A 17,755-nucleotide genomic window follows, 5' to 3' on the forward strand; every position below is an offset into this window, starting at 1 on the left:
GCAGTTTTTGTATTAGTAAAATTCTTCACATTACAGCTACCGATTTTCCCAGATAGCTGTAGATCCACAGATCAAAACCCCTGGAGGCAAGGCATATGATGTGCTGTTCATTGGCACAGGTAAGTGTTCTTTTTTTTGCTTACAGAATCCTACAACTGTCTTGGAGTAGCTGCTTAGACTTAGTAATTGTGAAGAAGCTGAGTAAATTTGTCTTTATAAAAACTGAATTTTTGCCATATAATTGTTAAAATAGGTGGCTTGTTTCTTCACAGAGAGAACTATACAAAGCATAGTGTATACAATTTGAAGGGGCAGGAGTGAGAGAGTGTTTTGAGGCAGCTGGGAAAAAAGTCAGTTACAATCTCAGCTTAGGAGAGCACCTCAAACATGTCATTTTCTTCCCATTTTAAAGTAAATAGCATGGTGTTCCATGAGCTGGAACTGTTATTCCTTTCACTACTTCTTTTCCGGCATTGTAGTCAGTAAATATGACAATTATACTTAATGACTTGTCTTGTACTATAGATAACACGTAGGCTGGCTTTGACCACATCATAAAAAGGAAGTCAGCCGAAAAAGAGTGACTGGTTGCTGTTTGTTCACTAACAATTAGAATTCTATAGAAAATAAGTTAAATGTAACTTTATTAGCCTCTGGTGTTAGAAGAAGAACCCAACAAATATGCTGGGATGCACCAGAAAAATGTAGAAACAAGAAAAGTAGCTGTAAGGGTGACAGTGAAGGAGGGGAACTGAACAGATTAATCAGACATTTACTGAAAGAAGTATGGGAAGGAAAGTTTTGCCAGAATGTAAATGATTTGGAATAAAGGAGACCACTTGCCTAGTTCCAGAAGCACTGAGTCAATCCAACACACAAAAGGGAACGAAGACTTGTTAGTTTTTGGAAAAGAATCCTGTGATGAGTTGGACCACATGCCAGACACCCCCCCCACACACACACACACACACACACACTCTTCTCTGTTCCGTTATGGTGCTCCAGCTACATGAAAAATGATAGGATTTCAGTTGAGCATGTGGACTAGGGTGGGGTGAGTGGGTGGAGAAAAAGATAGGAGTGGTGTATGATGAAGATGATATAGATGGGCCGACAGGACGGAGAAAGGGGAACTATTATTGGGTAGAGGATATGGGGACAGTGGGTTAGTGGAGACTGAGGCCAGAAGGATTACTGGAGTGAAAGATAGTGCAAGGATGACTCCCATCTGTGTACTTCAAAAAGGCTGGTGATGGATGTAAGGTTCCAGGTGGCACAGGTTGTGAAGCAGCCCTTCAACTTAAGCATGTTGTATTCAGCAGCATGTTGTGCCACACAATGTCCAACTTCAAGATGAGCCAGTTTGGTGATGGCTATTCATTCTGGTTTACAGCTGAATGGTTATCATGCTGATATGAAAAGCTGTGCAGCGATTGTATGACATGGGCACTTTGACAGGTGGCTTTGACTGAATAAGGTAGTCGTGTGACAGGAGTAGAGTAGGAAGTGCTGGTGGGGAATTGGCCAGGTTTTGCACCTGGGTCTTCTGCATGGATATAAGCCCTGTAGCAGGTAGTTGGGAGTGGATGTGACATGAGTATGAATCAGGATGCTGTGTAGGTTGATTGGTTGGTAAAACACTACTTTAGGAGGTGTAAGGATAGGATGATCTTGGGTAATATATACCTCACTTCTGCATTTAATGATAGATAATCAAAGACATGGTGAAGAATATGGTTCATGTGCTCCACTTCAGGGTGCCAGTAATCGATGAGAGGGCACATCTTTGTAGTTGATTCTTGGGCGTGGTGGAGGGGATTAGGGATGTATGAGGATATGCCATGGAAAATGTGTTTGCAGATTAGCTTTGAATAGTAATGCTCATATGTGAAGGTCCTTGTGAGACCTTCAGCATGCTGGGCAAGGGAGTTATCTTCACTGCAGATAGGCTGTCCATGAGTGGTCAGGCTGTATAGGTTTTGATAAGGTGTACGAGGAATGAGGTTGTGTGTTTTGAGTCAGAAGGATGTTGAGTGGGGAAGTGTTCATTAACAGCAAGATCCTGGGTCTGAGGGATGTTGGTGTATCGGGAAGTGGAATCAACATTGATGAGTAGGGATGCTAGTGGAGGATGGTCAAAAGTCTGTGAGGGAAGTGCTTAGTATCTCTGATGTGAATGGCTAGGCTTCAAGCAATTGGTCAACAAGAACAGATATTCTTATAGTAGGAGTATAACAATGAGGCGTCTGAGGTTTTTGGGAGTATAGATTTTGGGGAATGTGCAGGGGGTGGGTGCGTGGGGTGTCATTGATATGAGGGGGGAGATCAACAAACAAGAGACTGTGGGATGGGCCTAAGGATTTCAGTAGGGACTGGAGATTCTGTTGGATTTGTAGTATGAGATCACTATGGCAGACCTTGTAGATCGAGGTGTCGGACAGTTGGCAGAAGCCTTCTGTCAGGTAGTCCCTGTGTTGCATCATAACAGTGGTGGAATCTTTGTCTCCAGGAAAGATGATTAAATCGGGGTCTGTTTTGAGCTTGTGTATGGCTGTCCTTCCTTTTGTCATAAGGTTGTCTTCTTAGTTGGGACCTCTGGTAGGATGATGATGCCACATTGGAGCTAAGAGTTCCTGAAAGGTGACCAGGCAATTTTTAGATGAGAAGATAACAGTTGGATTGTGGTATGAACTGGAAAATGTAAGAGTGAGTGATAGGATTAAGTTAGCTTTAGTTGGAGGAATTTGTGGCAGAGAAATGTTTCCACTGTAGAAACTAGGAGAAGAAGAGTAAGACTTTGACAAATGCAACATGGTTAAATTTAGGTGTGGGGTTGAAGGCAAAGCCCTTGGATGGGACTGAAACTTCTGTAGGATAAGTTTTTTGTTGGAAAGTGTAATGACATGGATAGAATTTTTTCTGAAAGCCACCCATCAAGTTTTCAGTGTATTTTTACGTGTGCCAATTGACGACTCTATGCTTCTGCTATTTGGTAAGTGGTTCCGTTTACTCAAACCTATTTATTCAAATGACATACATATGTAGTCATAAATAGCAAGGAATAGTTGTGAATTATAAGATCAGAAATATTTCATTATTGTGATGGTAACCATCTAATACTTGCTGTGTGGCGGAATACATCTAACAACAATGTTCTGCATCTGGCTGTAGAATATTCTCTTTCTTTTGCCTGCAATCTTTCTTCATGACATTTATCACATATTTTCATGTGGTTGGATGTTAATTATTGGATTTAGTAGAGGATGGCCGGATGCCTTTCCTGTCACCACCATTGCCTCCCCCTTCCTCACATTAGAATTGAATTCTTAATGTTTGTGTTTTGTGTAACTGAGGACGTGAACAACAGAATGATATTCACAGTCAAATGTATGGAAACCACCTACAAACCACATCCAAGCTGGCCAGCACACTAGTGCTCCTTGTTAATGTACCAGCTGAATTATAGCTAAGGCTGATGTGGATCCCCAAATCCTTCTGCAAGTGGCTGTCTAGGTGGGTCTGTTTTTTACCTACAGTCATAGCCTGTAACCCAGTAAAATATCTAATTTATCGATTTGCACATTATCTTTTTATTTGACGCTAAAAGTAATCACAGTAAGTAGACGTTTCAAATATCAATTCATTTTTATTTGTGAATCTTTAAGACTGCATTAGCAATGATGAACAAAAACAGTAGTAATCTCATTAAAACAGCTCCACCCTTCATTATCCATGTGTTGTAAGATTTTACATTGAAGATAAAAGGGTCCAAAAACTATCTGCACAAACAAGTCACATATTATATGGCAGAACGATCATTTATATACAGTACAACAAACTTCAGTGTTTGGATTTTTGCATAATCAACCTCTCAATGGTTTTTAATATTTTTGTAACAGTCTTTAACTTGATGTTTTGTTTTCTTCATACATGTTCTCAGGCTTGATATCTTACCATCTTCTCATTTTATTTAGAACTTTCTTAATATCATATCTTCTTTGTTTGAATATCTGATTCTTTCTTTTCTTTGTGTGCTGTTAGTCTATTGTGTTCTTTTCTTTGTAGCAGACTTTCAAATCTTCGTTGCACCTCTTTTATAAAACAGAAAGATGGCCCGAGTCATGTTACTCCCCTCAGTGTTTTCTCTCACAAAGCATAGAAAATTTTGCAAACTGAAACTGATTTTCTAAATTTTCAGATATCCTTCAGAATATGATTTTAATGTCTGTCTAGCTTGACCTTTTTTTATTGTTTCCACTGCAATATTTTTTCCCTCTTACCATTGTCAATATTTGTTTGTGGAGGTTAATGGTGATTGCTTGCTGCTGTTTGCCATGTCCTCTATTTTCTGGTAATTGTTGCTGTGAGATCATAGTACTGTGCTAGTATACCTCCACTAATTTTTCATTTGTACACTTGGATATCCAATATCAAATCTTGTGCTCTAACTGCTAAAGTTACAAATTAAACATTAACAGTAAATAATATTTATACTGTCTGCTCTTGAATACTAAACAATTAACATTTTAATGTATTGATTCCAGCTTAGTATACAGTATTGACTGTTAGTAAAATGTGATTTTGACAGTATATTTGAACATTTAAAATTATATTCAGAAACATTAATATATGACCTCTTCCACTGCATTGTATTACAGCCAACAGCTGAGTGTGTTGTATATGACTTACCAATTTTGTAGTTACAATATGTAGATTATCATTTTGTTACTACTTGCTGCATTATTTTCTCGGATAAATTCTTTAAATCTAGTGTTAAAATAACAACCTGTTTGGCCTCTATGAAAGAGTCACTTGATCTACACTGGAGTTCATACATGCTAGAAGCTTAATATTTTCTGTTGTTTTTGTCATTAATTATAATTTTATGTCTAAGTTTGTCTTGATTGAGTTCCCGACCAAAATGTAACTTCACACTGCCCCGCCATTACAAATCCAGGACTCTGTCTAGCGTATGACGTGTTGTTACAGACAAATTGAAAGTGATTTCTGTTATCGGCACCAGTAAAATATTTTTATTATTAGCTAGTTCTGTAATGGGGAAAAAATAAAAGGTATTCATATGATGTGGGCTACAAATTGAAAGTAATAGCATATGCAGAACTACATGAAAACAGAGCAACTAGCAGCGTTTCAGCCCTCCACCAACAGAAAAAAATGAGGAAGATTAAATGTGCGAATAGAGAACTGAATGCAAAATAGCCTAAACTAGAGGGCATCTTGAATTGGATTCAAGGACACCATCAAAATGGCATTGTAAAGAATAAAAAAATGATTCAAATATGTACCCGTAAGCTAGAACTACGATGGGACTTAATAGACTTTAAGGATAGAGTAGGTTGGTGCTACAGGTTTATGAAGCATCATAGACTTAACACGTGAATCAAAACCAAAATATCTCATAAAATGCCACAAGAGTATGAAGAGAAAATATTGTCTTTCCGTCACTTTATTATTCAACATCGAAAGAAAACCAGTGTGGAACTAAGCCAAATAATAAAGATGGACGAAACTCCTCTGACATTTGATGTGCTGAGTAACAGAACTGTTGCCATGAAAAGTGGTAAAACATTGACTGTAAAAACAAGTGAACACAAAAAAATCCACTATGCAGTTGCCCTTACATTTTGTGCTGATGGTACTAAACTTAATCCAATGATCATTTTCAAGTGCAAAACAATGCTAATACCTTCTGAAATACTGATAGGTGTTGTTCATGTACATGACAAGGATTGGATGGACAAGGCTGGTAAGACATTAAGGATTAATAGGATGTGGAAGAGAAGGAAAGGTGCTTTATTGAAGAAGAGTTCTCTTCTTGTGCTGGATCAGTTTAGTTTTCATTTGAAAAATTCTGTGAAAGAGTAATTGAGATAGAGAAAAACAGTGTAAATTGTATGTGATAGAGGAATGGAACAAATGGATGATGGCTTAAACCCAACATGAATTAATGCTGAAGAGATCTTTAAAACAACCTACAATCCACCAAGTGCATCAGTGGACAAAACAGTTGTGGTCTAGAGTGAGAGAAGAAGTGGTCTAGAGTGAAAGAAGAAAAGCAGAGTAAGTAACACTTTCGATGGCAGTGAAGACCATCTGTGTATGAAGAGGACAACAGTGACAATGAGGAGGAGGAGGAGAAGGAAGAAGAAGAAGAAGAAGAAGAGGAAGAAAAAAAGTTCAGATGATGATTTTCAGGGATTTTCATGGTCAGTTCAGTTTTATAAACTAAGAATCTTTGCTTTATCGTGACTTTGCAATCTAATAATAAGAATGGTAAAAATGTTATCTTTCTTTAAATTGCTTAAAAATTAAGGTGTATCTCATAGACTGTAATGTCTTATAGTCCATAAAGTATGGTATCGGTACAACTACAAAACTATTTTTTTATTTTTTTGGCGAGAGTTATTGTTGATTGATTAGTCAAGTGAAAGCTGATGTGTTCATCTAGTATTTTATACCCTAAAAACTGGATTTACATATTATCAACATCTATACTAAGCATTTAAACAATACATTTTTTATCATTTTCAGCCTGTGATAAACTATTCCATCTAAATTTATGTTGCAGATAATGGTAAAGTGATAAAAGCTGTGAATGCTGATGCAGCAGATACAACAGAACGTGTATCACCAGTTGTCATCGAAGAAGTGCAGGTGTTCCCCACCCATATGCCCGTTCGTGGGTTGAAAGTCGTCCGCGATCCTGCACTGCCTGACGGACGCCTCGTTGTTGTGGCTGACACAGAAGTCCAAGCTTTACGCCTCCATCGTTGCTATTCTGACAAAATACTATCCTGCAGGTCAGTTCAAATTACATATGAAATTTGTGATTAATAGTTTTTATCCATATTTTATAATGTATAAAACCAGTGATTAAAATGAACAAAAATTGGAAGAGACAAGCACTCACATGAGCTGAACGATGTGTGGCATATACACATGTGTAACAATACAGTAAGTTTAGAGTCTGCAGCTCGTGGTCTAGTGACTAGCGTTGCTGCCTCTGGATCACAGGGTCCTGGGTTTGATTCCCGGCCAGATTGGGGATTTTCTCTGCCCGGGAACTGGGTGTTTGTGTTTTCCTCATCATTTCATGTTCATCATTATTCATGAGTGACTAGATTGGACTGTGTAAAAAATAAGACTTTGCACGGGCACTGATGACTGCGCAGTTGAGCACCCAAAAAACCAAATATCATCATCACAGTAAGTTTCATTAGCTTTCATGTTGCTGCTCTTCTTCTAGTTTAAGTTACCACCGCCAGCTGCTGTGATGACATTCATTCATTCATTGTGTTCCATAAAGCAGACCCTGCACACTGTTATCTAAAGTTTACTAACTACAAATAATGGCTAGTGCTCATCTACTCTTATAGATAATTGTAGTAATTACATCTAAATAACTTTTCATGTGGTAATATACAGGTTATTTAATATACAACACAAGTGCTGCTTCTGGTGTAGTGTGGGAACCAATACCCGTGTAAGCCAGTTTAGTTTTCATTTGAAAAATTCTGTGAAAGAGTAATTGAGATAGAGATAGAGAAAAAGCCAGCCACAATTACCAATGTCACTTTGACCCATTGCTCAGAGAGTGTGGCAGGTGGCATATTGATTTTAACCGGGAATGTACTAGAAAAGTTAGGAGCAGTCTCAAAAAGACATACGAGAAAATTGTTGCGCCATTTAACATTGCAAACTGGGAATCGGTAGCATCTGATCACAAGGTTGTGCGCAAACTCAAACTAAAAGCTAGTACCGTAAATGGCTGTTGCAGCCATGATGGAGATACTGATTGTATTTTTTTATTTATTTTTCTCTCAGTATAGCTTGACTTTTTCTATTAGGGTATGGAAACTTTTAGAACAATCAATGTTGGAGTTCTAAAAATCCAGATCAGTTATATCTAGAGAATATGCACGATGTCAAAACAGGAATGTGCCATGAAAAGCATAGCTTATGATATGTATGTAAATTTAAAAATAGGAGGAGGTAGTGATGTAGCATGTAAGGAAAAGTTCAATTCTATTGCTGAATAAAGAAAGCAAAGAGAGAGAAAAGATGTGGATAGTAATCCAAAGTAGCAGTATCGTGTGGACATTGGAGGATTAAAAATGGAATAATAAAGCACATGAAGCCAATTTTTAATTTTACCATGCAGAATCTTGTATAGTTTTTAAACGCATGGTACTCATTCATGTATCCTCAAATAATGTAGTTTTGCTTTGATAAAATTTGGCAGCTATTATCTTTCAGATGCCTAGAATCTCTGCCCCCCCCTCGCCCCCCCCCCTCTCTCTCTCCCTCACTGTCTCACTCACTCACCCCCCCCCCCCCCCATTTCAGGGATTGAGAGGGGGGGGGGAGAATTTTATTTGCATTTTACATGTATTACTGTGTCCAGAGAGTGCAATTCAGAGGCTGTCAGATACTGATGTGATTTCCACTGTGGTTTTGTATTAAATATTAGGAGGAATATACGCGGCTATCAATGTTCTGGAATAATTCAATTTTCCCCTGTCATATTCACTGACAATATACAAGTGATTTGTCTGTCAAAAATCAGCCTATCGATCCTCAGTTGCTATTAATATTATATTGATGGTGTTTAGGTTATGTTTGTCTGCAGCTGAATGAATACAATTTGTCTTCTGCCATTCAGATTTTCCCTCTGTTTATTCAACCACTGTCTGCAGGAAAAGTAGGACACATGTAACGCAATACGAGCACACCCTGCCACTGAGGATGTTTCAAAAAGTGAGGCAAATTGTATATGGAAAAACATAAATTGCCTTTATTCATTTCCCAAAAACGGCAAATTCTTCAATAAAATTTGTGCAGAAAACATTTAGAAATGCTGCTATTTGATAAATTATCATGACACTAACAATTTGTTGCACTGATGTAAATCATGTAGTTTAAATCTAGATTACATGAAAATGGAATTTATCCACAAATAATTAATCTTTTTTGTCACTTTTAACTAAATTCTGTTTTAAATGATTTGATCAATCTATTCCCTGAAAATGACACATTGTGTTCCTCCAGTGGTTGTTCAGTGTGTATGAAATTAATCAGTTGAAAATTTTGATAGCTATACTGATGTCATACAGACATTTTTCATGGACTTCATTTGTACAAAAACATTTGAAATCAGAATACACAATTTTTCCTTGATGAGAAGTTACACTAGACCCACGTCAGATCCATTCACCAAGTAATTGATAAATTATCTTCCACAATACTCAGTCTAAATATGGTTTTCTACAGCCATTTAGCATACGATCATCAAAATTCCAAATTTTTTGTCAGAGTGTAGAAACATGTGAAATAAACACGCATAGAACACAGCAATCAATTCAGTCCCATAATTTAGATGACAATCTGCTATCCTCACCTCCACCAAGGCTGTTTATGGTGACATTGTGGGGATGAATTCCAACTGTTAGTATAATCCAGATGTTGATAATCTAGTTTCCTATACTGAAAGTACACACGGGTCATAAAATTATTTAATGCAGCATTATTTGGCGCCTTTTTAAAGGTTTCCCATTCCTTGAGGCTGTCCTTCCATTGTTGCTTTTAGGTTTGTTTGATTTGTATACAGTTTCTAACCCCACATGGAAGGGGGGAGGGGCGAAGAGGGAAAGAGCTAGCAGTTTCTGGATAATAAATGTTATCAACAGTTGTATCAATCTGTGAGAATAATGAGGTGCTGTATTTCCATTTTTTCCAACAGTGAGTGTGTTGCACTGCAAGATCCATATTGTGCCTGGGACAAGCAGAGCCAGAAGTGCCGTGCTGTTGGAGCTCCTCGTTGGAGTGATGACAGTATCTTCATCCAGAGCATTGCCACTGGTGTGCACTCAGGTTGTCCTGCAAGTAAGTAGCCAACTTACTAATTATATTAAATATGGTTTCTGTTTTTATGTGAAAGGTGATCCCATAGGTCATAGAAAATACACTTGTCTGCTTGTACCCTTATCTTTATCCATAACAGTTTTCGGAAGGTGTATCATAGAACTGTGATTATGATCTCTTGTTACATATATTTTTCACATCTATTGCTGCTTATGTTTGTTAAACATTCTTTCCTGTGTTGATGTCTTCTAGTCCATTCAAATATATATGCCTTGTGAAAAGTGGGGAAGAATTTTTTTTTTTACTCATTCATATGTTTGGAAAGAGTGAAATACCAAGTTTTTCCAACAAAATTTATGTTGACTAAACTTCATGTAATAAAAAAAAAAAAAAACTTTCATATGTTCCTGATGTTTTGACATGCATTTCCTTTTTAAAAAAGCACAAAATTCCAACAAATCTGATTACAACTACTTTTTCTACACCTAGTATCAAGTACGATGCAGCCCATCAAAAAATAATGATTTTCTCAAGCAGTGTGCAAAGAGGCGAAATACTTAGTTTTTGGGCACTTTTATTTCATATTTCTGTTTTGTGTGTGCGTGTGTGTGTTATGTATATGTGTGTTACGTATATGAACTGAACATCTCACTTTGCGGAATTCTACTCCGTGTGCAATCGCATGATTCTTGGGCATCCTTCTATGTGATTACTATGCCGCTAGTTGAAGTTAAGATCCAGGGCAGTTCAGCCCTGTCTCATACACATTTATAAAACTATATTTTGTACTAATTGTATTATATATATTAAAACCAGCAACAAAAGATTGAATTATTATTAGCTGAAATAGAAAGACTGAAATAGGCAGCTACTTAGACTTGTATAAAGAACCATGTAATACAAATTAAACATGTTGTTGTTGTTGTTGTTGTTGTTGTGGTCTTCAGTCCTGAGACTGGTTTGATGCAGCTCTCCATGCTCCTCTATCTATTGCAAGCTTCTTCATCTCCCAGTACTTACTGCAACCTACATCCTTCTGAATCTGCATAGTGTATTCATCTCTTGGTCTCCCCCTACAATTTTTACCTTCCACACTGCCCTGCAATGCTAAGACTTAATTCGACTGCATTACATTATCCTCGTTTTGCTTTTGTTGATTTTCATTATATATCCTTCTTTCAAGAAACTGTCCATTCCGTTCAACTGCTCTTCCAAGTCATTTGCTGTCTCTCACAGAATTACAATGTCATTTGCGAACCTCAAAGTTTTTATTTCTTCTCCATGGATTTTAATACCTACTCCAAATTTTTCTTTTGTTTCCTTTACTGTTTGCTCAATATACAGATTGAATAACATCGGGGAGAGGCTACAACACTGTCTCACTCCCTTCCCAACCACTGCTTCCCTTCCATGCCCATCGACTCTTATAACAGCCATCTGGTTTCTGTACAAATGGTAAATAGCCTTTCGCTCCCTGTATTTTACCCCTGCCACCTTTAGAATTTGAAAGACAGTATTCCAGTCAACATTGTCAAAACTTTCTCTAAGTCTACAAATGCTAAGAAATGTAGGTTTGCCTTTCCTTAATATTTCTTCTAAGATAATCCGTAAGGTCAGTACTGCCTCATGTGTTCCAACATTTCTATGGAATCCAAACTGATGCTCCCCAAGGTCGGTTTCTACCAGTTTTTCCATTTGTCTGTAAAGAATTCACGTTAGAATTTTGCAGCTGTGACTTATTAAACTGATAGTTCAGTAATTTTCACATCTGTCAACACCTGCTTTCTTTGGGATTGGGAATTATTATATTCTTCTTGGAGTCTGAGGGTATTTCGCCTGTCTCGTACATCTTGTTCACTAGATGGTAGAGTTTTGTCAGGACTGGCTCTCCCATGGGCGTCAGTGTCCCTTCTTTGCTTATAACTGGGTTTCCATCTGAGCTTTTGATATTCATACAAGTGGTTCTCTTTTCTCCAAAGATCTCTTTAATTTTCCTGTAGGCAGTATCTATCTTACCTCTAGTGAGATAAGCCTCTACATTCTTACATTTGTCCTCTAGCCATCTCTGCTTAGCCGTTTTGCACTTCTTGTCGATCTCATTATGGAGACGTTTGTATTCCTTATTGCCTGCTACATTTACTGCATTTTTATATTTTCTCATTTCATCAATTAAATTCAATATTTCTTCTGTTACTCAGGGATTTCTACTAGCCCTTGTCTTTTTACCTACTTGATCCTCTGCTACCTTCACTACTTCATCCCTCAAAGCTACTCACTCTTCTTCTACTGTATTTCTTTCCCCCATTCATGTCAATTGTTCCCTTCTTCCATGTATGCAGTCTTCTTTTATGTCTTGAACCAAGTGTTAGCTATGATTAAGTTATGCTCTGTGCAGAATTCTACCAGGTGGCTTCCTCTTTCATTTCTTAGCCCCAATCCATATTAACCTACTATGTTTCCTTCTCTCCTTTTTCCTACTCTCGAATTCCAGTCACCCATGACTATTAAATTTTCGTCTCCCTTCACTATCTGAAAATTTCTTTTATCTCTTCATACATTTAATCAATTTCATCATCATCTGCTGAGCTAGTTGGCATATAAACTTGTACTACTATAGTAGGTGTGGGCTTTGTATCTATCTTGTTCCTCCTGCCACTGAACTTCACTAATTCCCACTATATCTAACTTTAACCTATCCATTTCCCTCTTTAAATTTTCTAACGTACCTGCCCAATTAAGGGATCTGACATTCCACGCTCCGATCCGTAGAACGCCAGTTTTCTTTCTCCTGATGTAAAGTCCTCCAGAGTAGTCCCCGCTCAGAGATCCAAAGGGGGGGCTATTTTACCTCCGAAATATGATGAGGACGCCATCATCATTTAACCATACATTAAAGCTGAATGACTTCAGGAAAAATTACGGCTGTAGTTTCCCCTTGCTTTCAGCCGTTCGTAGTACCAGCACAGCAAGGCTGGTTTGGTTAGTGTTATAAGGCCAGGTCAGTCATTCATCGAGACTGTTGCCCCTGCAACTACTGAAAAGGCTGCTGCCCCTCTTCAGGAACCACACGTTTTTCCGGCCTCAACAGATACCCCTCCGTTGTGGTTGCACCTACGTTACGGCCATCTGTATCGCTGAGGCATGCAAGCCTCCCCACCTACGGCAAGGTCCATGGTTCATGGGGGGTAATTAAACATTGGTAGCTTTATTATAATTAAAAAGCCATTAAAATTTACTTATACACCTGAATGCATAACTTCTGACAGTGTACTTCCGTCTTTGACTCATTTGCAATGTTCACTGTCAAACTTGTAGGATGCAGTGAAAAACCACATGTTTTCTGCACTTCCTCTTCCTGGCTTTAGCAAAAATAAGTTTTTGATGCCTTGTTCTAAGTCAGTCATGAACTCAAGGAAGTCAACATGTTCTCCCACTGTAACTGCACTACAAAACTGTAAATTCCTTAAATGGAAAATGTTACAATCATAATGTCAGCTTCTTCTGCTTGGTCCATCTCAATGCTACAATATCAGAATTCCTTTTTAATAAGCAATTGAGCAATTCTTCTTTCATTCATTGTACAAAAACTTACCTTACCTGAAGAATGTTTTTTTAGGCTTACAAATTCTCCTAGCACTTTTTGTGCGACACTGCTGTTACTCACACGGGTACTCGTCAAATACAATAGCAAATTAAGTCCAAAATAACACTGCAAGTAAGAAACATAATTTTGGGCTATCATTTTGAAGAAAAGATCTAAAGGCCAAGTTACTTTGTGTATAAAGTACCTTCCATCAACAACAAAAAATTTATTCAGTGCAATCGAGTTCCTTCACTAGAACTAAGGCAAATGTCTTTTTCTGATAGCATCATTCAGCTATAAAAATGTACGGTACCTGTCTCTCACAATCTGACTTGATTGTGATCGTAGATACTGAATAATGTCAGTGATGCTTTATATCCTGGCCTTGCCGCAAAGTGAGATGTTTAATTACAATGTGTAACACATTGTATAATGTATTTCCTTTATGTAAATAGAAACTGAAGTAAAAGTACTCAAAAACTTGGTATTTTGCCATTTTGCACAAAACTTGAAAAATCATTATTTTTTGATGAACTGCGGCATTTTTGGTATTTGATGCAGAAAAAAGTCGTATTAATCAAATGCAAAGAGAATTTTGTGCTCTTTTAAAAAGAAAATAGTGCTAGGAGCACAATAAACTGAGACACTTTTTTTTTTTAACTCTAATTCAAAATAATTGAAGTGTTTTGATGAAAGAAAGTTTGGCCAACATAAAATTTGCTGACAAAACTTGTTTTCCAATCATTTCAAACATGTGAACGAATTAAAAAAAATAAAGTCTACCCCCACCTTTTACAAGGCATAGGCTTTTCTCCCCAACAATTTGACTGGACTTTTCACATTTTAGTTCCTTAATGAGTATGGTGAAGAAAGTGTACTTCATGGCAGATTGCTGTTTCCAACAGACATTAATTGTAAACTTACCGGATAATTTCAATACAGCATCAAAATCTGTCACTAGTGTAAATGTAACTAAATGCAACTAAATGCTCGGTATTGTAGTCTGTGGTGTAGCATAGTGGAAACGAAAAACAGAAATGCTCCCATTATATTCGAGAAACATAAATACAACATTGTGGTAATATCAGCTGGTCTTGGTTGGTTGGTTGATTGATTTGGGAGGAGGGGACCAAACAGCAAGATCACTGTTCCTATTGGGTTAGGGAAGGATGGGGAAGGAACCATCCCGGCATTTGCCTGAAGCAATGTAGGGAAATCACGGAAAACCTAAATAAAACTGGCCGGACGCAGGATTGAAGTGGTTGTCCTCCCGAATGCGAGTCCAGTGTGCTAACCACTACACTACCTTGTTCGTTCAGCTGGTCCTGTCTGCCATTTACTATGAAAAGATCTGTAGTTGAGTAGCTTCTGGCTTAGTGTGAAACATGAAAAAGTATAGGATTGGGAAAAAGTAAAATAATGTTGCATATTCCATAATGAACTACATTCCTCACCATTCAGCTTTGAACTGATCATAGCTGAATATTAAAAATTTATTTGGCATTATTTGATGATGCCTGAAAGTTACCTTCATCAGAGGATTTATTTGCCATTTGTAGTAAGGGGGTTGTGGTGAGGGAAGGTTTTAAAACAAAGTTTGTCAAGCAGGTAAAGTATTTTAGGGCTTTAATAACAGTACCCTACTTTATGTACCATTCTACACACATTGTGAAAACTATAATCAACTTGAGGGAATCCAATTTTGTGAAAAGTAGGACTTTGATGATTGGTACCAAATCCTTCATCATTTGGTGATTTTACTTATTTATATCATTAGTGATTTGATGCTCCATATTTTATTTTTCAGAATTTCAAAATAATGTGTGGGTACATTTTTGTAGCACATTTAATGAATTGTGCACAAGCTGGCAATTGCATTTTACTGGATGATATTGCCACCAACTTTGTTGAGCAAGTGGTAGCCTTCCCTGTCACACATTCCACATTGAAATTACCAACATGTGTAACAGATGACGATGCAAAAAAGACCAGGATGTTACAATGTAATTAAGGACAAACATATTTCTCTAGAGACAAATGCAGTGGAGATGGAACAGTTTTTATGAGCCTTGAGAGAACATCATTTGGCTAGAATTCTCTCTCTTACTCTTTCTACCTTTTTTTATTAAAAAAAAAAGAAGAAGAAGAAGAAGAAGAAGAAAAATCAACATATCCCGAGAACTGGACTTGTGATTTGTGAAAGTCAGTGATTCAGTGAGATTGACAATGAAATAAATGATTGATTATGAAGTTCAAAGAAACATACCCATGACCTTAGTAAGGATTGTTATAAGGCATATTAAATAAGAAGTGTGAGTGGGAAATTCTCTACAGACTTTGTACTGATGGTTACATTTTAGATTCTGAAATGTAAGTTAAGTGATGTGTCTGTGATTAACATTTCTTCAGTGTAACATGTTCCATTAATCTTTAGGTCATATTGATGTGGTTAGGTCTTTTTTGATTCTTTCTCTATTATAAAGCAGTTATTAAAATTAAAATTTTGCCTACCTGTAGAAACTCTTGACACACTTTCATCAATTGCTGATTTTTTTCCATGTCTAGTGATCTTTTTTCTCCATGTTTAGTGATCTCTGTGATCTGTTTCTTAGTTTGGCAATGTTCTTATTTTATTAAGAGGCCCTTTTTTCTGGCAATCTTCTCTCTCTCTCTCTCTCTCTCTCTCTCTCTCTCTCTCTCTCTCTCTCTCTCTCTCTGTGTGTGTGTGTGGCGGGGGGAGGGGGGGGGGGGGGGGTGACCGTCATTTTTCCTTGTAAGGCTACTGCTTTTCAGTGTCTCCCATTTCCTTTTCTTGTTTGTTCGTTTTTCAACAATCTTCACAGTATAATTAAGAACTCTCTCTTGCCTTGCCTTGTCCTCACAATGGATCGGTTCCTCTCATCCTGCAGTCTGCGTGACCTGCCCATCCTTTGTAACCTCCCTCAACATATCCCTCTCTCCTCGCTAAGGAAGGAACTACTGGTTCCATTTGTCTGTAACAGTATTGAAATTTTGCCTCAGTACTAGGCAGCAATTATGCCTCTTAATTTCAGATGTTACTAAAAATAAATGCACCTGTTTGTAAGTATGTGTAACAAATTTCCATAATTTCCAGGCAAAGTACTGGGTAAAAGTACAGGCAGTGTAGAGGGACTGTCTTCAAACTTTGGAAAGCCATACAACCAGGATGTTGGTGGGCGAACTGGCCCAACTAAAGATGTGCCTGAAGGAGAAGTTATCAACATTGTCCACGATGATGGACAACACAGTGGTCAGTGAACTATTTATCTTGGTGAAATAACTTATTCAATTTATTATTACTAACATTGGAACATTTTGTGGCATTGGCTTTTGTTACCGCAGTTTAAATTTTGAAAACATGCTCTGTAGTTTGGATCTTAAGAAACATAGTAATTTGAGAATATTTTCTCAGCAGTCTTGCTCATCCAATATTGGTCACATTAAATAATCAGATGTTGTAGTAATGTGTTTGTGGAGGGTTATAGGCAAGGGAATAGAACACTTCTCTCAAAACTTTTACAGAGAATGACATTTTTAAAAATCAAGTTTGATACAATAGTATTTTGTAGAAATTTTAGTTATTTGTTAACTTATCAAGAGATTTGTTTCATTCTCATTTCAACAACTACTTTTATTGGCATTTTAAAAAAGTGCTTTAATTTGAATCTACTTAAATGCATTTAGGTGTTATAAATTCATATAGACATGAATGCATATAAGAATATCCAAATCTTAGCAACCACCTTTAATGTCAAGGAGACTGTTTTGTCAATAAAGCACAAAATAATGAGCAATTAGAAGTTGTAGAAAACAGGACAGTGAACATTTACCAATGAAAAGGGATCACCACTCTGCAGTACATTAATATATTATTGCTATAAGTATTTAAAAACTCCTATAACCACAAATTCATTGTGGTGTGTTACAACATACATGTCAGAAGTTCCAGAAAAGAAACATAGAAAACAGTTGTACACACTTTTCAAAACCTGCACTTGCAGTCACATGGAAAAACCTGAAGATGTTTGATAAAACATTTCAGTTGGATAACACTTTCAGAATTCACTATTAAGAAATAAATTTTAGAAAGTTTTGTTGGTAAAATCACATTGTAACTATTTCAGGAGTAAAATGATGAGAAGTTTGTAATTTTGCAAAGCCATATGTTATGCTTCTTGACAAGATTAAAAAAATTAAAAGAAGATGCATAAACAACGGTAAAAAGTTATTATTGAGAGACCATTGTATTCATGCAAGCATGATGCTGCT

The 17,755-nt window shown here is 37.1% G+C and overlaps 1 protein-coding gene across 2 annotated transcripts in view; it reads left to right on the plus strand.

Annotated features, from left to right (window-relative positions):
• Positions 1-17,755, plus strand: part of LOC126272209 (semaphorin-1A) — a 794,592-nt gene that overhangs the window by 763,702 nt on the left and 13,135 nt on the right. For both annotated transcript variants that reach the window (XM_049974894.1, XM_049974893.1), the window contains exons 13-16: positions 37-119; positions 6,590-6,821; positions 9,761-9,903; positions 16,581-16,736. In XM_049974894.1, the coding sequence (XP_049830851.1) occupies positions 37-119; positions 6,590-6,821; positions 9,761-9,903; positions 16,581-16,736 (614 nt within the window). The remainder of the gene's footprint in view (positions 1-36; positions 120-6,589; positions 6,822-9,760; positions 9,904-16,580; positions 16,737-17,755) is intronic.

The sequence above is a fragment of the Schistocerca gregaria genome, chromosome 5, assembly GCF_023897955.1.
Source record: "Schistocerca gregaria isolate iqSchGreg1 chromosome 5, iqSchGreg1.2, whole genome shotgun sequence".
NCBI lineage: Eukaryota > Metazoa > Arthropoda > Insecta > Orthoptera > Acrididae > Schistocerca > Schistocerca gregaria.